Below are 25,681 nucleotides of genomic sequence, written 5' to 3'. Positions count from 1 at the left end.
ATAGCCTGGCCTGGGGCGTGAGGTTAATTCGGTAGCGTGAGGGGCACTGGCCTTACAGGGGGTGGGTCAGCATTGACATTTTCTGCCACAGCTGAAGCCCGGCCAGGCTGCATGCCTGCCTCCCTGGGCCTGAGAACCTCAGGCCAAACCCGGAACCCACCTGCAGGGCTATGCTGGTGCGCTCACTGTGTTAGCGCAGATGCAGGTACGCCCCCACCCAGCACCCATGGCAGAGAAGGCACCCACGGCTGCAGTCTGCAGCATCCAACCCAAGAATGCAGATCGGGGTGTGCGGACCATCTGCCGCCCCCCGCCTCCCTCATGCACCCTCCCTGCCCTTCCCTGTCAGCCAGAGAGGACAGCCGCCACCACCGCCACCTGCTCAGCTCTTCTGCAGCCCGCAGCCGGGGCTGATACAGTAATCAGGAGGCTACACATGGGCCTGGAAAATGACTGCTCCCCAGCCTTTGTTCACCTTCATTATTCTGAGGGGGGATTCCCCTCAAGTCATAAAAATGACATTTTTAATATGTTGAATTTTTTTTTAAGAAAAGCAATATGAAAAAGACTTTTATTTTCAATAAGCTCTGCCTTTTGAAACCAGTTATCTTAGTTTCTGCTCTAGGTATTTTAATTGAAGATTAACTGTGTTAAAGAGTGTACATATTAGGGAATGTTTGCAGTATTAAACTTCAACCCATCAGTGGTGGGGACGGTGCTCCATGCCCCCACCTCAGCCTTGGCGCAAGGGTCTGTTGCCACTAGGGCCCTCCATGGAGGAGGACACCTGGGGGGGGGGCTGTGCTGGCCCCTGGTCATCACCCTTCCTGTCAGCAGGGTAAGGAAGCCAGCCACAGCCTTCACTGCCCTGGCCTTGGCCACAGGAAGGGAAGAAACGCCTCACTGGTGGAGCACCCACTGCACCTGGGCTCTGCAGAGATAAGCTAGCCTTCACACCACAGTCCAGGGACGCTGTCCTGTTTTACAGGTGATGACACAGAGCCCAGGTCAGCTAGCCACCTGCCCAGAGGCCTCCAGCTCCTGGTGGGGCAGAACTGAGTGCTCCTGGTACCTCCCCTCCCAAGAGCACTTGTCACCAACCAGGCCCTGTCCCCAGCTCTGTAAAGATGCTTGTTCTCCCTGTCATACCGCATCAGGGTCAGATGCTCCTTCTCCTGGCTTACAGATAAAGGCACTGAACAAAGTCCTTCACTTGCACAGGCCACACAACTAGGAGTGGGAACTGGAGTCGAGTGCCAGCCCTGCCTCTGCCGGGGTCCCTCCATGCCCCAGCACATGTCCCTGACTCTGCCTGGGCCCCTCTGTGCCCCCAGCCCCTGTGTCCCTGACTGCCTGGGCCCCTCTGTGCCCCCAGCCCCTCTCTTCCTGCCTCTGCCCAGCCCCCATGGCTCTGTGGGGTGCCCAAGCAGGCAGCTCCCAATCGCAGCACCAGGACTTCTCCAGGGATACCCTTGGCCATGGCCTAGTGCCCAGCCCTAGTCCCTGCCAGACTCTGCCTTCACCCACTGCCCCAGAGAGGCCTGGCTGCCCTGAGCCCTGGCCTTTACTCATGACATCCTACAGCCTAGGTCCTTCTCCAGCTGTCCACATTCAAACCTGCCCAGCCTTCAGGCTCAGGACAGATGTCGTCTCTGCCACCGAGTGTTTCCTTATGCATCTCCTTCCCCTGGGCATGCCTTCCCCCTGCCCCCCACCTCTCAGGTGTCACTGCTTGCCTGTTACCCAGCCCTCTCCCAGCACTTTTACCTGCTGTCAGTGGTTGTATCTACCTCTCCTCTCTCTTGAAACACCTGTAGTGGAAGAGGGAAGAGAGGAAAGAACACACACTCCGCTGTTAGTCCAGCCTTGATCATACTCTGGGGCCACCACACTAGCTGAGTGACTTTGGCTGTCACTTCTTGCCAGAGCCCAGGCTGTTCCTGTAAAATGGGACTGTTAGAGGCCCTGCCCCTCTGGGGACAGGGCAGTTAGACAAGGTAGCATTCACCAGTAACTCCAAGGACCCCCAGAGGGCCCAGTATAGGGCCCGGCCCTGGTGGAGGTTGGGGAGCCCAGAGTTGCTGGGGTCACAGTGTCTGGTTTCAGGACACACTGAGGCCCTGTCCCTGCCATGGTCATCATAGTAACAGCAGTGGTCCCCATTTACCGTGCACCTCCTGGGTGCAGAGCGGATTGTGGGTGTTTCTCCTGTCCCCTCTCATCCTGAATAAGAAGCCAAAGCCCAGAGTGGGGCAGGGCACCTCACCACACACAGCCTGGCCCCTTCAGCACCTCTGTCACCACCGCCGCGCCCACAGTATGCCCAGCACTGCCCTCACCACACGTGGGAGGCCCATCTCCTACCATCGTCCTCAGGCCTGGTCCCTGCCCTCTGCAATTACCTGAAACTGATTGAATGTCCACTGTGTTCCTAGAACTGGACAGAACACACCCAAGGTACAGCCACCTCCCTCTAAGAAGTCTTTCGTAATGAGAGGCTTGGTGTGTGCATGCTCGTGTGAGCCAGTGTGTGTGTTCATGTGTGCCTGTGTGTACGTGTGTGTGCATGTGTGCACATGTCCGCTGACCTGGCAGTGTCTGACTTCCTCTGAGTATGAGCAGATAGGTGGCCTCGTGCAGTACCATCCAAGAGAGGAGGAGCAGCTCCTTTCCTCCAGCTACCTGGAGAAGAACTCGGGCTACTCCAGATGATCATGAACAGAATGTGGTCATTTTGGGGTCTCAGACTCTTCGCTACCATCACTTGCCTTTGTGACCTTGAGCAAGTCATTCTGTATCTCTGGGATAGGGACTCACAGGAGACGAGGCACAGAAAAGTGCTCATGCGACCCTGCTCTGGGCTACACCTGCGCAAGGCCTTGGGACCCACTGTGGAGGAGGCCTGTCTCTGCCCCCAGGGCCACAGCCTGTTGGAATTGCACCATGCACACTGCAGAGACACCGCTTGGGAGCTGGCCAGGCTGAGGGAGAGGCCCTGGGGCTTGAGGCACGTGTGCAGGCCTGAGAGGACTGTCTCTGGAACCACCTGGGGTCTGAGCCCAGCTCCACCACTCCCAGCTGTGTGACCTTGGGCAGATTCCTGAATCCCTCTGTGCTCAGTTCTTCGTGTATGAATGGAGGTGAGCCTCAGGGAGGTCTGTGAACTGAGGGTGCTCTGTTACAGGGATGCTGTGGACACAGTGAGTGTCTGCTGTTCCTACCCAACCCAGACCTACTACCATTGTTATTGTTGTCACCATTGAGGACCAGCTGGTGCCCACCTTTGGGACAGTTTGGACTTGGCCTGCCTCTGACAATTTGGCCTTTTCTCCTTCAAATCCCCTCCCTGCTCTTTGGGCGGCCTTCCGGGTCTGTGTGGGCAGTGGTAGAGGCCCAGCAGCCCGAGAGAGCCCTGGTTACCAGTGGCCCCCACTGGGTACCTGAACACAGGCACTAGACCTCGCCCCTAGAAATCTCTGGAGACAGATGCCCACCTTGGCATGCTCATGCCACCTAGGGAGTGGGAAGAGCCAAGGGTAGGGAGAGGCATCTGGATAAGTCCCCCCTCAGAGAACAGCTCCAGCTGCCTGCAGGCCTATCTGCCCACCCTGCCTTGTTCCTCATGAGAGGAGCAGACCCTTAGTTGCAGGCCCCATCCTCAGCGGCAGGGTGGATCCCCTCAGAAACCACAGCACCTAGTGCATTCCAGCTGCCCAACCTCAGCCTGTTCTTTCCCAGCCTCAGGATCCTTCCATCCCCAGACTTAGGTTCTATCCTGGGGCTTGAGTGAGATAACATCTGCACAGTGCCTGGCTGCAGGGCAGCCATGTTGAGACACTCAGGAACAGTTGCTATGAAAGTGACCAGGCTCCCCGCTGCACGAGGGTACAGCAGGGACCCCGCCAGGCCAGGTTCCTACAGCTCTAGCTGGGTCTTCCCTACCCAGAGGCTTTTGTCCTACCCCAGCTGGCCAGCTGGCTTACCTAGAAGCTGTGCCTGCAAGTCCACCAGCTCTGCCAGGCTGCAGTGCCCCCTGCACAGCTCACCAGCCCCCAGAGCCCTTGGTTCCTTCTCTCTGAGCTGTTCAGAGGCCCTCAGATCCCTAACCCCAGGCTCCATCAAGAGGGAGAACAGGGGGCCCAGTCCTCCTCCTCTGAGAAGGTTGCCTGATATGTCCTGTCTCAGCGTGGTTTCTCCTGTTTGTCCCTCTGGGGAGGAGCTGGGTGGGCCCTGGCCAGGTACTTGAGAGAGGTAGGTGCTCAAGCCTGAGCACACCAGTCCCCTCAATCAAACCTGGGTCTGTGGCCATGGCCCCTGTGGCACGGGTGGCCCACCAGGCCCTGGGCAACTGTGACCCTTCAGAACTCAGGGTCCCCTGGAGGCAGGGGCCAGCAGGCCTCAGTGAGGAAGAGTAGCTCAGTGAGAAGAGCAGCTCTGTGCTGTGCATCTGAGAGGAAGGTTGCTGGGCTGATCTGGTACAGAAGAGAAGAACCTCAGGTCAGCTTTGTTTTGTTTGCGTTTGGCCAGCCCTGTCTAGCCTCACCTCCAGTGTGTGAGACGGGGATTGTGAGCCGCGGGGAGAGCCTAGCATCCAGGCCTCCCTCCTATCCCTGTTCCCGTGGGCAGGCACTAAGGAATGGGCCTCCAGCCTGATGCACACGGGAAAGGGAGACAGCGTGGGTGAGGGACTGGGCCACGCTGGTACACCCGCCCCCTCTCAGCTGTCCATGTCTCCCTGGTCCTGCCAACAAGCCTGCTGTGGGCTGACAGGACCCTAAGTAGGCATCCAGCTGTGGGGGGCAATAGGGGCCAGGCGGGCAGGCTACTGAGCTTTGACTGCACACGGGGAGGGAAGCTGCCCATGGGAGGGAGCCAGCTGCCAAGCCTGGCCACCTCGGTGGGCTGGGGTGCCCCTCCCTGAAACTGCCCAGGCCACTGCTGCTGCCAGGACACTATCTTTGGGAAACAGGGTCTGCACCCTACCCTCTAGGAGCACAGCCAGACAGGGTTCTCAACAGGGCAGAGTGCAAGGGCCTCATCTACCCTGAGGAGGGAGACCAGGCTGCCAGAAGAGACCAAACCTTCTAGCTTGGGGCTTGCAGGAGTAGGGGATTGCAGGTAGGCAAGCACTGGGAGGGTAGACTAGGCTTAGGGGCCACCACACAGAGGCCGGCGGAAGGGCTGGGAGATGGGGAATCACAAGGTGGTGAACGAAGGGCGGAAGCAGCAGGGGTCGAGAGCCAGGGTCTGCGGAGACAAGTTGATGAGGGGGATGGTGCACAGATGAAGATTTCTGAGCTGGTAGGGATAATGATGTTTTTGTTCTAGAAGGATCCCTGTGGCTATAGCACCAAGGGCCAATCAGGAGGGGGAGGCTGGTGAGAGAGAGGGACCTGGCAGCCTGTGCTCAGGAGCCGGTGCCAGTGGTTCCCATACTGGGACCTGCTCTTGTTGCGTCTGCTGGACCTAGCCACACATACACATGGGTACCCCGACATGGACCTGCAGGGCACAGAGGAACAGGGTCCCCAAGAAGCCCAAGCCCTCTCTAGGCCATCTGCAGAGATGCCAGTCAGCCCCAAATTCCAGTTCAGGCTCCCCGACTCACCAGCACTGGGACCTTAGACCAATCATTTAACATCCCAGCCTCAGTGTCTTGACTGGAAAATAGGAATGATAAAACCCACCTTGTCCAGGTATTTGTGGGCTTAATGAAATACTGGTGGCCTTGAACATTTACCTCACTTAATTCTCACAACCTCTGTATAGTGTGGGGACTATGACCTCCATTTTGCAGGTGAGTATGCTGGGCTCGTGTCACAATTCCCAGGCCACACGCGGTAAAGATAGCCAAGGAGCTGGCGCCATCCAGAACCACTGTAGCCCCACACAAGTTGCACCTCCATGAAGCAGATGGCCCAGACTGTTTACAAAAGGACTGAGAACTTTATGATAACAAAACTTTCCTCCGCCTATGTTCCCCCTTCCCTGTAATAATTGAGCCTCCAGCTAGTTCTCGAGACCAAGTCATTTCCTGCCTATTTCAGAATGGTTTTGTTTATTGCCTTAAAAAACCCTTCCTTCCACATAATGTATTGGCGTCTCCCCTCCCCATGCACCCCCCAATCTCTAAAACCTTGAATACATTATAATTTCAATTTACATGGTGTGGGAACGATTTCTGGAAGGGTTCTTTTTTGTTTTTGAAGAATTCATCATTGCTGTTAAGAAGCTTAATATAAATTAAAGGAGGAATTAGCCAACATTAAGACATCAAAATGGGGGTGCGCAGCGCCTGTCCCTGCTGCTTCCAGCCCAATCAAAGGGGCCGTTTGGAGCCCAGGAGTGTTCGCTCAAGAACCTCAGCGAGAACACGGCTCCAATAAAGGCCATTGTCGCCCGCCTTCCCCTAATTCCCATTGTTGCAGGGACAGTGGAGAACACGTCTGATAAAAACTTAATCACCTTATCTTTTTAAAGCAAATTGCATCTTTGTTTACATTCGGGATCCATTGCAGGAAGAGAAAGGAGGGAAAGTCAGGAAGCTGTCCTCCCCCCCCCAACCCCCACCCAGCCACCACAGTAAAAGCTTTAGCTCCCTAGGATAAAAACAGAAACCAAGCTTGACAAAGAGATGGCTTCAGGATTCACAAGTTGCTGTCACTCTTGGAAGCAAGTTCCGAGGGGTGCATGAAGAAGTCTCCCCCTGGCTGAGTCCTCCCTGGGTGGGGACCAAGCATCCTCTCCCCGGGCATCGCCCCCAGAACCTCGCCCTCCCTGGCTCATGCCTGCCAGCCTGAGCATTCAGCCCCAGGCTCTGCATATGGCTGCCAAGCCATCTGGGTGCTCAGCCTGCACAGCAGGCTGCCATCCTCACAGGTCTCCTTCTTGGCCAGGCGAGGAGAAGGGTCTCTGCATATAACGTTAGTCACCCTGGCCTACTGACAGGTAGAGGGACCTGGGTTCAAATCCTGACAGGGCTGTGAGCAAGTTGTTTCACCTGGATGTACCTCCATTGCACACCTCAAAGTGAGGGTGCCGGCCAGTCCCCCGTGCGGGTCACCATGTGCTATCCCAGCTGTATCGGGCGGTAACCTGCTCCTGCCCAGGCTTTCCCCACTCTGGCCTCAGCTCAGGCCCCACCTCCAGCCCCCTCACAGCCAGGCCTACACTAGTCTCCCCTAAACAGCACACCCTACACAGGCCACCACGTTGGTCAGTGCCACCCACAAACCTTCCATGATCCTTGTGGCTTCGAGCAGGGGAGCTTCACGAATGGGGGCACAGAGCCCTCTCTTTAGATGAAACTGTTCTGAAGCCTTGTTGGCACTGAGGGGGCCCTTCCTTCTGGCACCCCTCCTGCCCCTGGGCTCCAGCAGCCCATCCAGCCCAGGGCCTGGCGGGACTCAGGGCCTCTTAATGTCCAGCAGCCCTCGCCATAACCCCAACCCAGCTGCTAGGGGTGTCCCTCGTGCCCCTGCCTCACCAGTCACCACCATGGTGTTAACCCCTAGCAGGGCGGTGCCCCTGGCTCCAGCTCTGTTATCCCAGCCTTTGCCAAGCTGCTTGTTAGAAGGGGGAGTGGCTGGAATTGGCCATAGCCCCATGGGGCCACCAAGGGGGTCGATGACCCCACGCTGCTTCCAAGGGCTCAGTTCCCACTGGGGGATACAAGCCGCCCACCAGCATGGAGGCCCCTCTTCCAGTCTGGCCCTCAACATGAAAGCGACGCCAGCAATTGGAGGCAATTTGCCGGCCTTTGATCGCCGTGTCAGTGCAGCACCCGCCGGCTAGGGCTTGGGAAATAGTTGTGCTTCCCGCATTCTTCCCTGATTACCCCGAGCCCAGGCCAGGCCCAGAGCAGCCCTCAGCCCATTGTGCCTTTGTGAGGAGCTGGCGCTCAGTGAGAAAGGGCCAGCCCGGTCCTGGGAGAGTGTTCCCAAGGAGAGCCTTAGATAAAGCATCACCCCAGGGTCACAGCTGTACTCCCTGTATCATGGGGCCTGGACTTGTCTGGAAGTGGAGCTGATAGCTGGACTCCGAGATTCGGGTAGAAGGGAGGTGGAGGCATCTGCTGGAGCCCTTGGTCTCTCATTTAGCCCTCATGATGACCTTGCCAGGTTGGGAACAGACCCAGAGCCACATAGAAAGGAAGCTATGGGAGCTGGGGTTTCAACCTGGTCAGCCAGCATCAAAGCCTGTGCTGTCCCATTGGGCCACATCAGGGTTTTCCTCCACTGCCCACCCACCTGCCAAGGCCGTGCTCACGCATTCTTGTTTGCTGCTGCAGACGCTCCGGAGCTGTGTGCCAGGCTCGGTGCCAGCACTGAGGCGTCCCACACAGGCCACACAGTAACCATCAAGGTGGTTCTGCGGAGGGCTCCTGGGCGGACCAGCTCTGCCAGTAGGGAAGAGCATTCAAGACAGAGGGAACTGTGCTCAGAGGCATGAGCACATTGAGGCCTTGCTCAGTTTCTTTGTGGCTGGAGCATGGTGTGTGGTGGGGTGGAGGGTGAACAGGAGATAGAGAGGGAGGCAGGTGCCAGATGGTGCAGGGTCCTGAGTGCCAAGTGAGAGGAGAGACTGTCCTGTAGATGGCACAGAGCTATGGGTGAGACCAACATGGCTTTTGGAGCAAATCCCTCTGGCAGCAGGGGACAACACCAGGGAAGAGGCTAGCTCAGAGGTGAGAGCTCCATGGAGGCCTGCCCACACCAGGCAGGGCAGCAAGGATGGAAAGCAGAGAGTCAGGTTGAGGGAGACTAAGGAAGTCAGGTGCTGTGAGGACAGCCCTGCTGTCAGAGAGCCGCAGAGGGGGCACCATCTTGCCCAGCGGCAACTGTGTGCTCTAGGCAGCTGGAAAAACCCTCCTACTCCTTCCCCGGCCCCCTGGGCTCCTCCTCCCTTCCCACTCCCGCTCCTGTGGAACTCAGCAGTTTACACCAGGTCACAGTGGGTGAGCTCACTGCCTTCTCTGGGCTCGGGGTGACCCAGGGGGCCAAACGAGTGTGCCTGTGAATAGACTTCACCAGTGATGAGGTAGAAGGGGGCATTGCTCATCACCCCGCTCCTGGCCACCAGCAGCCTCATGACAGCTTTCCAGTCCTTTACTCTGCATCCCAGAGTCGCAGGAGAATTTTTGATTCCCAAAATTTTTGATTTCTGTACTTTTTTAATTAACATTATCACATAAACCTTTCTTTGTGTAACAAACACTTAGCCATCATTTTTATTCGCCTCAGAACATTTTGCTACAGCAAATGAATGCTAGACTTGTCTTGACCACCACCCTTGACTGTGGGCCCCTTTTAGCTATTACAAGTTAGGCCAGCTCGCTTAGTGGAGCACAAAGACTTTGGGAGGATTTAACCTTGGTAATCCCAGCTCTGCCTCGTACTGGGTATGTGACTTGGGCAAGCTCCTTAACTCTTGTGTGCCTCGATTTCCTCCACACTGTCTTGTCAGGGTTAAATGAAATGATACAGTCCTTTGTGCCACGGACAAATTTGTGCACAAATCTTTGGCCATCTCAGTTCCCGTCTGTGGAGCCTGTCCCTCCCACTCTCTTACAACAGTACCTAAGGTCCTGCTCTTTGGGTTCCCTGGAACCAGCCTGGCTGAGTCTCATCTCACACTTGCTCATTCATTCAGCAAGTGTCCTCTGAGCTCCTTCTCTAAGCCAGGGATCATTCTAGGTATTGGGGTGCAGCAGCGAATAGACAGGTGGAACGTATATATCTGAGCTCTGAGCAGGGGCAGACAGTAAACATCAAAAGGTGGAAATAATGGCAGATGTTAGAACGTGATAAGAACTGTAAGAAAATAGAGCCGGGTAAGGATGGGGTCAGGAGGGCTTGGGAGTTGCAATTTTAAGCAAGGTGGTCACAGAAGCCTTATAAGGAGATGGCGTTTGTAACGTGACTTGAAGGAGGTGGACCTGCAGCTGTTGGAACATCTGGAGATGAATCTAGCGAGGCCTCTGGGTGGGCGTGTGCATGGTGTGTCTGAGAACATCGAGGAGCAGGGTCATGAGCAAGGGGGAGTGTGGTCTGAGGTTCTCCGAGGTGGAGAGTGTGGCCAGAGGTAGTACAGGGCCCAGGTCATGTAGAAAGAGGTGGAAACAGAGGTGGGAGGTGAGGAGCCATGGCACCCCCGCTCCCCTGGTGCTCCAATGAACGCAGGAAGGCAGGTGGGCTGGCCCCTCCATTCCCTGGACAGTGGGTACCACAACCCCTGCCCCTCGGCCTGGGAGCAGGGTGGGCTGTTTGGGAGCTAAGGCCGCACCACTGCGGCCTGTGCCCATGGAAGTTACCAGTGAAGTTATTGCCAGCATGGAGAGGAGTAGGCCTGGTGGTGGTTCTGAGCAAAAGGTTGGCTCCCTGCAAGAAGGGGCCTGCCCTGTTTGCCTCTGTGTCCCCAGGTTGGCAGGGAGGGTCAGGGGCTTTTGACAAGATGGTCAGGCAGAGGAGCAGTCAACCATCAGCCACGTTAGATCTGACCCAGAGTTTACACAGCTCCAGGCAGACCTCTTGGGTATCCAGTGCCTTGGCAGTCCCCACCTTCTGCACCCCAGGCTAGCCCCACCTAGTGTCCCTCACTCCTGTGACCCACCCTGCAAGGAGCCTGCTTACAGTGCCAGGGATGGAGTCAGTGAGCTGAAGTGGCCCAGAGCCCTAGGCCCCCACACAGGGCCACATGGGCTTCTATCTGTCCCTGAAAGCCAAGCTCACTCCATCTGCCTAGAGACCTTCCCCACTGGATCTCTGTGTGGCCAGCTCCCACCGCCGTTCTCACCAGGGGCCCTGCCTGCCCTGCCCCACACCCAGGGGCCCTTTCTTGGCTGCACTTAGCCCTATCTGGCCATCCTGCCAGCTAGCTTATTTTCCATTCCTTAGTCAACTGCTAAACTCCACAGGAGACAGCACCCTGTCTGGCATGCTCCCCGCACTGTCTCCCCATGCCTAGAGTGTTCCATACGTGTTTTTGAGTAAGAAGCACAAGGCAAGTTGGGAGAAACACACGGTCTGGTGGGCCATGTGCCAGCAAGTCTGTTCGAGGGGCAGCAGGCTCTGACCTCAGACACCTCAACACAGAGCTCGCCCCTTCCCGCCAGTGGCCACTTGGCTGCAAAAAAAAGGCCACAGAGGAAACAGCCATCTCCTGGTGACATTTGCCAGGAGTCTGAGCAGCCCCACAGCCATGGGCGGGCCTGTGGTGGAGGCGGCACTCTGGGGCATCAGTCCCAGGCAGCCCGGGTAAGGGAGGAGGGTAAGTGAGCTGCCACCTCAGAAGAGCAGTGCAGTGGCCGTGTCGTCGCCAGGCCAGATAGGTTTTCTGGCTCTGCCCGGCTCGGGCAGTGCAAGGTATGCATTGTGTGTAACGAGAGCCCTCACAGGCGAGATGGGCTGCAGATTGGGCCACGCCTGTCTCCCCAGCCCCATGGAGACGCCGGGGAGCCCCAGGCCGCTGCAGCCATCAGACCTCCTGGCACCAGAGAGAGACGGGCCACCATGCCATTTGTCAGGTTCTGGTGCCAGCCCCTTCTCTGTTTGCAGAGGCAAGGCTGCAATCTGATTCAGGGATGCAGATACCCACAGGCTGGCGACTGCTCCAGGGCCTGGCTGAGGGCCATTCCCATGCCCCCCGCCCCACCGCAGCCCCAGCTCAGGGGAAGGGTGGGCCAGCTGGGTGCAGAGCCTGCGGATTAGACACGGTATTGGGGCTTGCTGCCCAGGCTGGAAGGCCCTGGTAAAATCCTTTATGCCATGAGTGCCACACTCCCTCTTGTAGGCACTATGGTGGGCAGCCACATCTGCTGCTTCCAAAAGTCAGGCCTGTCCCTGTGACCCTGTTAAAGTCAGTTGGTGTCCCAGGTCTTGCCCAGGGGAATTGAGGTTGCATATATTGTACTGAATAGCCAGCCAGGGAAACCGAGGCCTTCGTGGGATAGGGCAGGGTTGTCCTTGGCATCTCTCTGGCTAATGCTACAGGTGTTCCTTGGACTAACCTCCTCTTTACCTTTCCAAGCATCCAGGAGCTATAGGGCCAGTACAAGATACTCTCACAGTCTACACTTTCCTCCAGAACCATTTCTAGAAACCCAGTACAGGGGCAGGTCCCCTGCCAGGACAGGCAAGGAGGAGCCTCCCAAAAAATCAAACCCACTGCCATTGAGTCAATTGTGACTTATAGCAACCCTATAGGACAGGGCAGAACTGCCCTATAGGGTTTCCAAGGCCGACTGCCACATCTTTCTTACGAGGAACACCTGGTGGATTTGAACTGCTGACTTTTCAGTTAGCAGCCAAGCACCTAACCACTGTGCCATGAGGGTGACAGGCAGGAGCAGTGGCTGGCATTTGCCTCCAGATCCGGCATTCAAACTCTGGCCCTTCCCACTCACTGCAGGGCCTGGGGCAAGGCACTAACCTCTTTGGCTCCTCGTTCTCATCTGTGTAGTGACAGGGCTGTTGACATCTGTGGCAGCCATGTACCGAGGGCCTGGACTGAGAACCCCTCACAGCCTCTGCTTAGGACACAAATGCCCATGCCCTCTGCTCACCGCAGCTGGGGCAGGAGCTTCATGGCCGACTGCTTGGGGCAGGGGGTGGGGGAGGGGCAGTCTTAATGGTATAGCAGATGTATGGCAGGGTGTACCACTCCGGCCCTGGGCGGGGGGCAGGCGCTCTGCCTGTGTAGCCCCTTTGTGAAGTGCTTTCCTCCTGGGTCCCCAGGCTCCCCTTAGGAGCAGTCCCAGCAGCCACCACCCTCTAGGCATCCCTGCCCCTGACAGAGCTAGTCTGCAGCCTAGGCTGCCCACTCCCCAGCCTCCAGGAAGCTGTGAGCCCTGCAGGGGCTTCTGTGCCCAGAGAAGCCAGCCAAACAGAGGTTCTTCCCAGCTGGTGGCTGCCTGTGCCCACACCAGGCAGACCCCTCAAAAGATGGAAATCCTAGGAAAAGGGGTCTCACAGCCTTCTGTTTAAGGATGAGTGGGACTGTGTTCACTGGGGAGGGAGGGGAAGGGTGTTCCCACTGAAGGGACAGCATACGCAGAGGCTCGTAAGTGTGACCAGGAGTCCAGTGACAGCCACAGCTTCAGCACAGCAGGGAATGCACACAAACGCTGTGGGCAGTAAGGCCAGCAGGGCCTGAGGGGTGCATGGTCAAGGCCCCCACAGGAATAGTTCCACCGGGTGGTTCACCTGGAGGGGGCTGAATGGCAAGGTCCGTGCCAAGGTGTGAGTGGGGTGAAAGGAACCAATAAGGGGTTGTGTGAAAACAGTGTTTGCAGGAGCCAAGGGAGACCGGCCCCCAATGGGAGCTCTGGCTGCAGGAACCAGGGGGGAGGATTCCTGCTGCCCTCTGGTCTCCTGTTGGTGCTCCCTTGTCTGAACCCAACCGGAAGCCGGAGTGCGCAACCAGTTATGTGCCCATAGAGGTCAGCTCCTGGGCCCCAGAAGGACAGAGGACAGATCTGCAGGAGCCCTTAGAGAGGACCAAGCACAGGGAGCCTCAGATGCCAATTTCTGGGGCTTGGAACCTGGCCTAAGTGCACTGGGGGCAAAGGGCCTGCTCAGAGCAGGGGAGGACATGGACAGATCCCTGGGGGCAGGGCACAGGAAGACCAAGGCAGGCAGCCAGGAGGTGAGTAGGACAGTAGCAAGGACTAGCGTGTGGAGGCAGGGAGCTGAGGTCCAGGCTGAGGGTGAGGTGGGGTAAGGATGTTGCTGAGACAGGGTGGGGTGTGGAGTTATGCCCATGGGTGCACACCCAGGTGGCAGGTGGGCAGGCAGGGGCTGTGGGCCTCCAGTGCAGCCGAGTGACAAGCTCTTCCTCTCTGTGCCCTGTAGGTGGCCTCAGCCCTGAGTCCAAGAAGATCCTGGCGCCAGTCCTAAAGAAGCGGGGCCGGGCTGGCCGAGGGGAGGTGGCCAGGGAGGAGGAGGAGGGCGTGGAGCGGCCGGAGCCCTCACAGCCTGTCACACTCAGCCTGACCTTCAAGCGCTACGTCTTTGATACCCATAAGCGCATGGTTCAGTCACTCTGAGCACCAAAGCCACCTCCAGGGCCACAGTGCCAGTGCCCACCATAAGTGCCTCTGGACCCCCGGCCTCTCCCCATGCTTGCGATGAGAACCCCAAGTGAGAACCAGCTCCAGCCCCATGCATCCTCTGCCAGGAGGCAACATGTGTCCCCTTAGCTCCCAGCCGAGCAAGGGCTGGGCTTCTGCTGGAGGGGCTGGTGCCCAGGAAGCTGCCCTCCTGGTGGCCTTCTGTGCCCCATCCCCACCCCACCCCACCCCCAGGTGGCTGGGCACTTAGCAGCTGCAAATAAACGTCCTGAGGTCCCAGCTTGCTCTGCTGGTCTCTGTGTGGTGTGAATGGGGACTCCCAAACCTCCCCAAGCGGGTGCTGAGAGTACTGTCAGGGCTCCTGCCCTGGGGAAGGGTAGGGGAAGGGACCCACTGGGCTGAGGGTGTCCTCAGCAGGCCAGGCTGGGTGGCTCATGAGGGAAGAGGGGGTCTCTGGGCATCAAGTCCAAGGAAGACATTGCCAGGAAGGGCCCCGTGTGGGCCTGAGACAGGCACCCACAAGGGTTTGGGGAGGAGCAGAGGCTCCTTGGGGAGTTGAGGGCAGTCAGGTGAAGGGGCTGTGGTGAGGGGGTGCCATGGAGGGCTAGGGCAGGATGGGGACACCCCTTACCCTTACCCTGCCTTCAGGGACACCCCTAGTGCCAACCAGGGCAGGTCACCCACATCCGGGCACAGGAGCCCTTGGGGTGCACCCTCTCTCCAAAGGACAGGGTTCTGGGAAGCAGGAGCCCACCCCTTTTGACATCAAGGGCCCCCATGCCCATTGCACCCCTGCCCCCACAAACCACCTCACCCCTCTATCCCCAAACCATTTGATACTCAAAAAAGAGCAAAATGTTGGAACCAGCTGATTGAGGGGAAATTGAAGCTTTTAAAGACATTTGTAGGATGAACAAATGTTCCAGCATTCCTCTGTTCAGCCTTCAGAGGGACTCAGAGGACTCCTTTTATCCAGGTAATTGGCTCATTATGCTTTAATTTGCAAAAATGGCATTAAAAATATTAACAGGGGTAGGTTGTGATCAAATGACTCAGGGTGGTTAAGCCCCAGAGCCGAAGACAGGAGAAGGGAGAGATGTGGTGGAACGTGCTGCCCCCTCATGCAGTGGCAGGGGTGGTGGCCCCGGGTTGGACTCACCAGCAAAAGGCAGGGCCCCTCATAGGCCAGCTTTCCACTCTGGGGTGCAGGCATCAGCAGACAGACTGATGGGCAGATGGACCGGGCTTTGTAGCCAGTTGTCCAGACCTGGCTGCCCAAGCCGTGGGACCATGAGTGGCCACTCTGCTTGGTGACTCAGTCTCTGCAGGGGGGCATTCAGCAGGATGTGCATGGGGTGTGTGCCAGTCAGGGCAGCCAAGGTGGGGTCTCTTCAGCTCATTTCACTTAAATCAGGGGGCTGTGTAGGAACCAGGGCACGGGGTGCAAGGCTTACCTCAGTTCTCTGGGGAGCCGTCCGCCACCTCCCGGGAGCCCACCACCACCACCTGAGCAAACACCTACAATGATAGCCATAGCACCGTCAGGCCAGCCCTGTGAGAGAAGGGGTAGCCCCCGTTTCACCAGTGAGGAAACAGGCACAGAGGGGCCACTCTGCCTGCAGGGAGCTGGCAGAGTTCTGATGCCTGCCGGGCTGGGCCACCTACAGAGGGAGGGCTCTGTGCGGCAGCCCCAGGGAGACATGAGGGGCCCCAGGTGAGGATTCCAGGCTGTTTGTGGAGGACATGGTCTGTTCCCTCTGGTTCAGCGCCAGGTGGCCCAAACTGCCCAGGATCCCGGCAGAGGAGCAAGAAAGGCCTTCTCGTGACCACCTACTGGGGGCCAGGCCAGTGCTGGCCACACTCATGGCTCCTTGAGCTTTTGAAGTGGATGCTCTTACCACCTCACAGATGGGAAACTGCCAGTGAGGGGCCAAGTGGGATTCGAACTCGGCTCATAGGAACTCTGCTTCTGACCTGAGGAAACTCTCCTTCACCATGAGTCCTCACCATGGAGGCCACAGCAGGCCTGCTGCCTCCTCCCCGAGCAGGGGCATGCTGTGCCCCTGTCAAGGGTTCTGTGAATTTAGGCTGAGAGTACCCCTGTGCTCAGCCACAGGACCCTGTTTCACTGCCCCTATTTTTACCCCCAATTCCTCACTCTCCAAATGGGGTCACATGACCCAGCAGAGCCATCGTGATGGGCATAGAATGGGGCCCAGTAAATGAGGGTTCAATCTGGGGTAGGCCTGGGGGGCACAGGGTGGACTCTGGAGCCAGATTTTGGCCCCACTACTGACCAGCTATGTGACCTTTGCAAGTTCCCCAGCTTCTGTGCTTCAGTTTTCCCATCTTTACAATGGGGAGAATAAAAGTAGCTGCCTCCTAGGTTCTTCTGGGGATTAGAGAGTTAGCCAGGCCCCAGCTTTTGCACAGAGCTGGCACAGGCAAGTTTTCACCCCATACTGGCCATTATCAATAACTGCAGCCCAGGGAGTGGGCCAGTGGATGTCATCCTCTCACTGGGAGGTGCAGGGCCTGAAATCCCTTGGGGAGTGATAATGGGAGCTCCCAGCCCAGCATAGCCCCAAGGGACCTCTGTGAAGGCTCCTCACCCCCACCCCGCCCCACATCTCGCCTGAAGAGGCTCCTCAAAGCCCCAGGAAGGAGGCAGGCTCAGACGGAGGACACAGACACCAAGCAGAGAAGGGCAGGCATGTGACTTCCAGAAGCCTCTGGTCCTCCCCAAGCATGTGTCAAGGTGGGTCCAGCTTGTATGGCCTGAATGCAGAGCCTTACTGCCCCAGGAGAGACTTTTATCAGTCAGCATCTCCGAAACCCGAGTGCCAGTTGGCTGGGTCAGGCCAGGCCACGAAGCCTTTGAAGGTGCAGCACAGCCAAAGCAGGTGGGCAGCGGGCGTAGGAATGGTGCCCAGCAGTTCTGACAGGGGCAGAGACGTAGGTAGGCCTGCTTCTTTCCCACCCACTGCCCAGCTGGGCCTAGCTCCACGTCAGAGCTGTCTGAGGTGTCTTTATAAGCATAAATCTCACCAAGGCCCTGTCTGCTTCAGACCTTCCCCAGCCCCTGGCACTCTCGGGGGCACCTGGAACACTCAGTCAGTCACAGGCTACTCGTATATGAGAGAAGAGAGGGCTGCAGGGGCCCCACACAGCTACCTTCCCATGCACCCACACTCAGAGGGGCATGGCAAACAGCATCTCCATTTTACAGGTGAGGAGGAAGTGCTTCAGGTAGAACTGGGATCTGAGCTGTCATTCTGGATGACTCCAGGGTCCCATCCCCCCAGTGGTATCAGCACCCCACCCCCACCCCTGGGCTAATTACCACAACAAACCAAAAAACCCTCGAGTTGATTCCAACTCATATTGACCCTATAGGACAGAGTAGAACTGCCCCACAGGGTTTCCAAAGAGCAGCTGGTGAATTCGAACTGTGGACCTAGCAGCCATAGCTCACCACAGCTCTTAACTACTGCACCATAAGGAGCCCTGGTGGCGCAATGGTTAAGCGCTTGGCTGGTAACTGAAAGGTCAGCGGTTCAAATCCGTCAGCTGCTCCAAGGGAGAAGGATGTGGCAGTTTGCTACCATATGATTACAGCCTTGGAAACCCTACGGGGCAGTTCTACTCTGACCTGTAGGACCGCTATGAGTCAGAATCAACTTGACAACAGGAATTACCACATTGTTGTAGCTAAAACACCAGAAAGTTTGACAAAATCAGCGACTATAAAAACAAAGGCAGCAACGAAAACAAGAGAGCCTGCTTGTAACGCATGCAGGTGAAACCACGTGATTTGAAGCATCACTGAAATTGGGCAATAATGACAGCTTCAACCAGAACACATTAAAAAACAAAAACCCATTGCCGACAAGTTGATTCTGACTCATACAGCACATTAGAAGGGTCAAAAAGTAAATTAGCATAGAGTTTTAGCCTTGTTGATATATTGATACATGTAAGCTGGGCTTACAAAAAATGTTTTTGTTGTTATAACTAACTACAGTGATTTTTAAAAAAATAATAATACAGTTCTACTGAAATACTGCGCAAAAATTTTATAGACAGTCACTCTGGTGTCGCCATATGACAGTGTCACCCGGTGCAGCCCATATCCCCCGCAGCCCCCTAGTGACGCCACTGCGTCCCACTTCATGCCTGGGGAATGTCCTTGGAAATGAGGTGCCCTCTGGGCTCTGCTCAGGGCCCAGGGGATGGGTGGACGTGGGGTCGCCTCCCCGCCCACACAGAGTGAAGTCACGGGCCAGGCGGGCAGGAGGGACAGCCGAGATTGGCAGGCCCCCGACCAGCGGGACTAATGCACCAGCAATGAGATAAGGCTTATCTGGAAATGTCCCTGGAATCGAGACTCTGATGGAAACAGGCTTCTGGGTTAATATATTTTTGATAGATAAAGTCTTATAAACGGGAAGGCCTGGGGGCCCAGGGCAGGAGAAGGGGCAGCTTCTGTTCTGTCTCTGATGTGTCTGTCTGTGAATGGGGTGAAGAAGGGGATGTCAGGTCAGAAGGGCACAGGGTAGAGACCGGGTATATCCAGGGCTGGTATGCCCTGTGGGCTGAAGGGGCGCTCAAGTTGGTGGGGTCTCTCCTCCAGGACCAGGTGGGACGGAAAGTGGGGCTCATCACCTCCATGCTACAGACAAGCTCACTAGAACCAGCGCTCCCATAAAGGTGGCCCTCCAGTCCTATTGAGGTGGCCTCCTCAGCTCTCAGTGTGAGTCCCCTTGGTGATCCAGGGCTTGGGCTGCCCTGCCACCTCTGCCCGGGCAGTCTCCACACAAGGTTTAGCGTTTCAGGACTGCCTTCCAGAGACCAAGGCCAGCCCACTTACAGCCCTGCGTGTGATGGGCACCCTTGACCCACGGAACAGTCTCCCAGCCCTCTCGGTCCAGCCATGTCTGTCCTCTGGTGGCCGCAGCAGGGTTAAGAGGAGGCCTCCTGCCCAGGGGCTGCCTGGGCAAGTTCTTGATCAGGGAGTAAGAGTTTGCCAGGGGGAGGAAGGGTGATGTCCCTGGCAGAGGTTCAGCAGGGGTGAGGACTCCAACGTGTGAGCACATGGTGGGGTCCTGTGTGAGGAAGGAAAAGGCCCTGGCCCCCAGCCCTCCACATCCCAGACCCTGCCCCACCAGCCCCCTCTGCGCCTTGAAGGAGAGACATCCACACAGGCAGCCCTGATTAAAAAGGCTAATTAGCATTTGGCTGATAATGGAGTAGAGCCATTAGCCCACCTCAGGAAGCACCAGAGCTTGGCCTAGGAGGTGGAGGGTGGGGGGTGACCAGGGGCTGCTGGGGAAGTTGTGGACTCTCTGGAAGGAGCTCAGCTGACCCTGGTCCTGGGCGAGCCGACCCCCAACCCTGGGCTCCCAGGGGTCTGCTGTGGGAGCCCCTGTTCCCACTGCTGCCCACCAGCGAGATTGGCAGGGGGGAGGGGGGCAGTGGGCAGTGTGTTGACCTGCAAGGTACCAGGGGTCAACCACAGGGCAGGCTGGGCGGGGGCTGCCTACCATAGATTCTGGGGGAGGCCCTGGGGTCACTCAAGGCACAGGCAGGGGGACTGTGTCCAGACTGGTGGTTTCAAGAGAACCCCACCCCCCTGGCCTCCTGAGAGTGCAGGAGCCAAGGTCGTCCTCAAGAATGAGAATGAGTTGAGACAGACCCCAATGGGCCTGGTGATTGAATAGTGGGAGCTGGAGGGAGAAGTGCGGCTGAGGCCCTGGGAGGAGGAGGAAGAGAAAATTTGGAGAAGCCTTGGGGTTCAGCATAGGGGGATGAGCTTGAGAGCAGGGATGGGTTTGAGAAGAGGCCCAAAGACAGGTCATCCCACATTTACTGAGTGTTTACTGTGTGCTGGGCCCTGCTGAGGCCCTGGGGTACTGCACTGTCAAAGCAGAAACACACCTGTCCCCAGGGTCGTGCCCAGTGCTCACGGGGGCAGGGCCACAACAGGGAGCCCCGCAGGGGCAGCCTGGGCCCTGAAGCACTGCTCTGCCCCTCTTCCCACCCTCACATGGCCTTCTCCATGCAGACACAGCAGGAATAGGAACAGGCTGTGGGGTTCCTCCAAGCTGCCCCGTCCAGGAGGTCAGAGGTCATGTGGCCATGCTCCCCAGCCTCCCTGCATGCCCTGACACAAGGTGTTGCTCAATCCCCACACTCTCCCCACATTATCTCCGGGTCAGATGTGGGAGACCGCACAACAGAGAGAAACAGCCACTTCCCTCGGCCACAGCTGGGGCTCCAGATAATGGCCCAGTGGCCAGGAGCCCAGGCTGACCTGAGGGTTGGGGCAAGGGGGCCAGGTGCAGCCATACCCCTCACCCTCCAGAAACCCCCACAGCCTGGCCACCAGCATGGCCACCACTGGGGAGGGCAGGGTCTGATTGTGACTGCCTGGCCTGGCAGGGCCTTTGCTCCCCTGTGGGTCAGTGAATCCTGCCCAAGACAGCCTGTCAGTCAGCTTACCCAAGCCCACCTGGGCAGGGGCCACAGGCTGGTGAGGCAGCCTGTGGTGATGAAGACCCCGGGGCCTGGGGCCTGGCTCACCAGCAAGTCAGCACGGTGCTCCATGGGCCAGGCCCGCAGCCCTTGAAGAGGTCATGTGGGCCCTCAGAATCTTTGTGTGGCCCCTCCCCTTCTGACTCCTTTGCTGCCCTCTCTGCCTCTGTGTCCCTGTGTCCCCACATCTACTCCTACTCTCTATCACTGCTCTGCCTCTCTCTTGGCTTGGGCTCCAGCCAAGGCCCAGTTCAGTTCTCCCACCTGTCATCACACCTGAGGCCAGGTATCCTAGCCCCTAAGTAGACATGCGACATGGACCCCCAAAACCCAATGATGTAGGGTCAGGTTGGCAGATACAGAAGGTCAGCTTTACTATTCAGCCTGTAGGACTTCATTCTCTGCAGAAAGGGCCAGCAGAGTCTGGTTAGCTCACTGTTCTGTGCATCTTCCTGGGTCTGCCACCCAACGATGGCCCCACCTCTCTCTCCAGCCCTACTCTACCCACTGGCAGCCTCTGCTGGTCCCTTTCTCACCCCTGTCTCTTGAGTTCCCTCCAGGGGGTGAGAGTGACTGAAAGGTGCTCTTGGCTGTGCATATAGAAAGGTAGGTGGAAGAGGCAGGAAAGGAGGGGTGCAGGAATCTGGTCTTCCCCCAGAGCTCTAGAGAGAGACCTTGGAAGCCCAAATTTTCCAAAAGCTCTGGGTCCTGGGGCCCAGACCACGCCTCAGAGGCCAATTCCTAACCCCACTCTACCTCTTCCCAGATCATTACCCAAGCAAGACCCTCCCGAGCAAGTTCCTTACCCTGTTCCTAAGCTATCAACACCACCTCCACTACCATCACCTTTCCACCACCATTATTAGCCTCATTACCACCACCATCTCCAATATCTCTACCATAACCACCAGCATGGCCATCACTAATATCACCTACGTCACCAACATCACCATCATGGCCACCATCACTAATACCACCATGCCCGTCACTAACATCACCTACATCACCATCACTAATACCACCATGACCATCACTAACATCATTATCATCACCATGACCATCACGACCACCATCACAACCACCATCACTAATACCACCATGGCCATCACTAACATCACCTACATCACCAACATTGCCATCACCATCACGACCATCATCACTAATACCACCATGACCGTCGCTGTTATGGATTGAATTATGCTCCCAAAAAATTTGTGTTATAAATCCTAATCTTTATGCCTGTGGTTAAAATCCCATTTGGGAATGGGTTTTCTTTATTATGCTAATGAGACAGGATTAGTGTAGGGTGTGTTTTCAGTCAATCTCTTACAAGATGTAAAAGGAGCAGATGAAGCAAGCAAAGGTGGGGGAAAATGCCAAGTCACATGGAAGCTGAAGAGACAAGGACCTTCCCCCGGAGCTCACAGACAGAGCCGTTCCCTAGAGCCAGTGCCTGAATTTGGACTTGTAGCCTCCTAAACTGTGAGAAAATAAATTTGTTTGTTAAAGCCACCCCACTTGTGATGTTTCTGTTATAGCAGCACTTGATAACCAAGACAATCACTAACATCACTATCATCATCATCACCACCACCATTGCTACCACCACGGTGACAATCACTAATGTCACCATCATCACCACCATCTCTATCATCAATATCACAAGTGACCTGCTCAGATTTGTTTTGTGAAGGCCTATCAGGAGGATGGGTCAACAGGGAGAACCATGAAGCAGGTTGGCTGGGAAGGAGGCAGATACCATAACCAAGCCCAAGTGAGAGGGGATGAGCTCTGAGCTGAGCAAGGGGTGGGGTCAGTAGAGAGAAGGAAGAGGAGACAGTATCAGGGGACGATTTAGGAGGTAGAATCGGTAGGCCTCAACAATGATAGGCTGTACCAGGATGCTGGAGAGGGGGCATCCAGGATGATTAGCTAGCTTCTGCCTGGGGTTACTGGGCACATGGCAGAGCCCCAGCAGAGGTGGAAGTCTGGAAGGAGGAGCAGGTTTGGGCACAGCACCTTAGTGAGCTTGGTTTGGGACTTCCTGAGTCCACAAGTCTGGAGCCCTTGGAGATTGGGGCTTGGAAGGCCTCTCTCTGGGTGGCTGCACATTGGGCCTGGGGCTAAGGAGCAATCTGGGTTAGGCACAGAGAGGACTTTCTAGCACATAGGTGGCTCATGAAACCAAGAGAGCCAGTGGGACCATGGGGAGGACGGGGGAGGAGTAGAACCAGAGAAAATGGCCAAGTCAAAAGGAACGCCCATGGAAGGCTTAAGAGCATCAGAGAAGCCTGGAAAGGAGGCAGAGGAGCAGCCAGAGGGAAAGGAGGCAGAGGAGCAGCCAGACAAAAAGGAGGGCAAGTCTGGAGTGGTCTGCAGTGCTAGACACATGGGGCAAGGCCTGCAGGCAGGATCTGTGGACTTGCTTGAGATGCCCTATGGGGCCCTGGATGCCAGGCCGAGGGAAGGTGTAGTGGAGCAGGAGGGCCCTTCTGGGGTCAAGTGGCTGAGGTCGGACACCAGCAGGACTGTTGTGTAATGGGTGTGGCATGAGATGAAGAAATTTGCTTCCTAATCAGATGGTGGAACGGATGATGGGATGGATGATAGCCCATATCAGTGCCATCTTGACTGGTTCTCAGAACCTCTGGGGTGGAGGGAAGCACACCCCCACCCCACCTCCAGCCCCTCAGGAGTCCCCTCAGCAGCCAGGTTTGGGTCACAGCTGGGCACCATCCCAGAGCCTTCCCTGGGCTGGGCCCACCACCTTCTCCAGTTCCAGCTGCCCCAAGGGGACCTTACACCCACCACTCTTTGCCCTCCATGCTCCTTCTGCTTGGCAGAGCCTGGGACTGGACCTCGACAAGCCCCCTCCTGTCTCCGGGCCTCCGGTCTCCCCTCCCAGAACAGCTCCTTATGGCCAAGTGGAAGAAGAGAAACCAGTCTTCTGGACCCAAGTAGACACAGAAGCACAGCACTGCTCAGAACAGGGTGCCAAGGTGCAGAAGGAGGTCTCGTGGCTAACTAGGAATAGGTCAGACCTGCCTGGTCCCTCCTAGGACTGCCTCCCTCCCCCTACCCGGGCGTTAGGAATGGGGGAAGGAGAGGGGCAGTTTGGGGACCCCTGCTTCCTCAGCTTCCTTCACAGGAGGGGAAATTGAGGTAGGAGGGTAGCGCCAGCCCTCCAACCCAGCCCCCATCACAGGGAACCATGGGGGAAATGGCCGCTGCCAACTCGCGCCTGTGGGGAGGGCAGCCCAGGTCCAGGCACCAGGATCTGGGTGCACTGCATATGTTGGCTGGGTAGGGGCCACCCTTACCCCCAGGAGCATCTGGTGGGCTGCTGATAAGGAGAGACGGTTGTCAGAGTCAAGAGGCACCACTGATAAGACCAGACAAGCATCTCCCAGTGGCCGGAAGGAGGTGGGAAGGGGCCCGGCCCCCGGTGCACCCACACCTCAGGTGGGAACGCTGAGGCTGCTGGCTCTAGGCAGGGCCTGCTAACCCTTCTAGAGAGTGGAATCTCCACACCACATAGCCCAGGCGAAGAGCCTACAGCCCTTCCCTGCTACCTACCCAGCAGGCCCACCTGGCCGAGACAGCCCCTGGAGGCTCTGACACATCTGACTCTCCTACCTTCCTTGCTCCTGCTGCCCTGCTCCAGCACCTTCCTGCCTGCCGAACTCGCTCTTCCAGGCCCAGCTGGTCCGTGAAAGGATTCTGGGAAGGCGGGGCTGTTATGAGTGGGATGGAGTGGCAGGAACCCTCATTTGCCATGTGATAGGCCTGAAGTGGTATCACATGTTATATCATGTAACCCTGGTGACACCCTGCAAAGTGGAATCATCAACCCATTTTCTCAGTTGACTGAGGCCCAGAGGGGCCAAGTGACATGCACAGTCCACAGCTTGGTCATTTGTGTTAGGGCCTTGGGATGCCAAGGCCTGAGCCAGGCCCATGCCCCACCCCGGCTCAGGGGCTCATGGGTGTGCAGGCAGCATCTGAGTCAGGTGCTGTGGGATGCTGGCCATTGGGCCAGAAGATAGGCATGTCAGCAGCTGGCAACTCCTAGGTTCAGACTCCCACCCTCCAGACAGGCAGTTGAGGCTCAGAGAGGGGAGGGGGCTCATATAATGTCACCAGGAAGTCAGTGGTGGCATGGGGAGTTGACACCAGGCCTGAAAGAGCCCAGAGCCCACCCCCTTCCACAGATGGAGCCCTTATGGCCTCCTGAATGCCATCAACTGTTGTCCCCAGTGAGGTGGAAGCCTAGGACTCTGGCCAGAATTTCTCCTGACCCACTTTGACCCTTCAAAACGTGAGAGTGGCAGGGCCTGGCACACCTGCCTGTCGTTTTGGCATTCTTCCTCATTCCTTGTGATCCAGGTAGGACTGACCCACCAGCTCAAGAGTAGGGTGTGTGACTCAGGCCTGGCCAATCTGTCATGTGATTAGTTCAGGAACAGGCACATGACCCAGGCCAGGCCAATCAGGGCAAATTCTGGTTCTTTTGCTAGAGCCCTTGGGAATAAGGGTCTCTCGTTTGGCTCTGGTTGCTGAGCTGGTGAATATGAACTTGTAGATGCTGCAGCCACCTTCTCACCATGAAGAAACGAAGATCACACCAGAAAAGGACTGATGTTTACACTGAAGAAGACTGATAGAGAAACGGAGAGAGAAACATTTCTGATGACATCATCTGAGCACCTGGATCCAGCTGCACTTGAAGCTTACACCCTTGTTATGTGAGCCAGTAAATCCCCTTTCTTGCTGAGGCCTGTTGGAGCTAGGTTTCTGTCTCATGAAGATAAGACACATGCGCATGGGTAGGACCAGTTACTATGACTCTCGCCAGTCTGAGACAAGCCCTGGGCTGGAGGTGCACTTGTGTGGATACACAGGGCCTGTGTATACCCACATGTACCCACACACACCTATGTGTGCCCCTGAATCCTCAGTCTTACCCTCACTTGAAGTATTCCCCATGGCCAATACTCACACCCCAGCTGTGTGGCCCTGGGTAACCCTCCGCCTCCAGATTGCACTTTCACCTTGTCCCCTCCCTCACCCTGAGACACA

General features: G+C 56.9%; 1 protein-coding gene across 1 annotated transcript in view; it reads left to right on the top strand.

Moving 5' to 3' along the window:
- EEFSEC (eukaryotic elongation factor, selenocysteine-tRNA specific) overlaps positions 1 to 14,361 on the top strand; it is a 300,555-nt gene extending 286,194 nt beyond the window's left edge. The window contains exon 7 of the mRNA XM_049863135.1: positions 13,851 to 14,361. Coding sequence (XP_049719092.1) covers positions 13,851 to 14,044 — 194 coding nt within the window. The 3' untranslated portion in view covers positions 14,045 to 14,361. The remainder of the gene's footprint in view (positions 1 to 13,850) is intronic.
- The last annotated feature ends 11,320 nt before the right edge of the window (positions 14,362 to 25,681 follow it).

The sequence above is a fragment of the Elephas maximus genome, chromosome 20 (assembly GCF_024166365.1).
Source record: "Elephas maximus indicus isolate mEleMax1 chromosome 20, mEleMax1 primary haplotype, whole genome shotgun sequence".
NCBI lineage: Eukaryota > Metazoa > Chordata > Mammalia > Proboscidea > Elephantidae > Elephas > Elephas maximus.
This window is presented reverse-complemented; position numbering and strand designations above follow the sequence as displayed.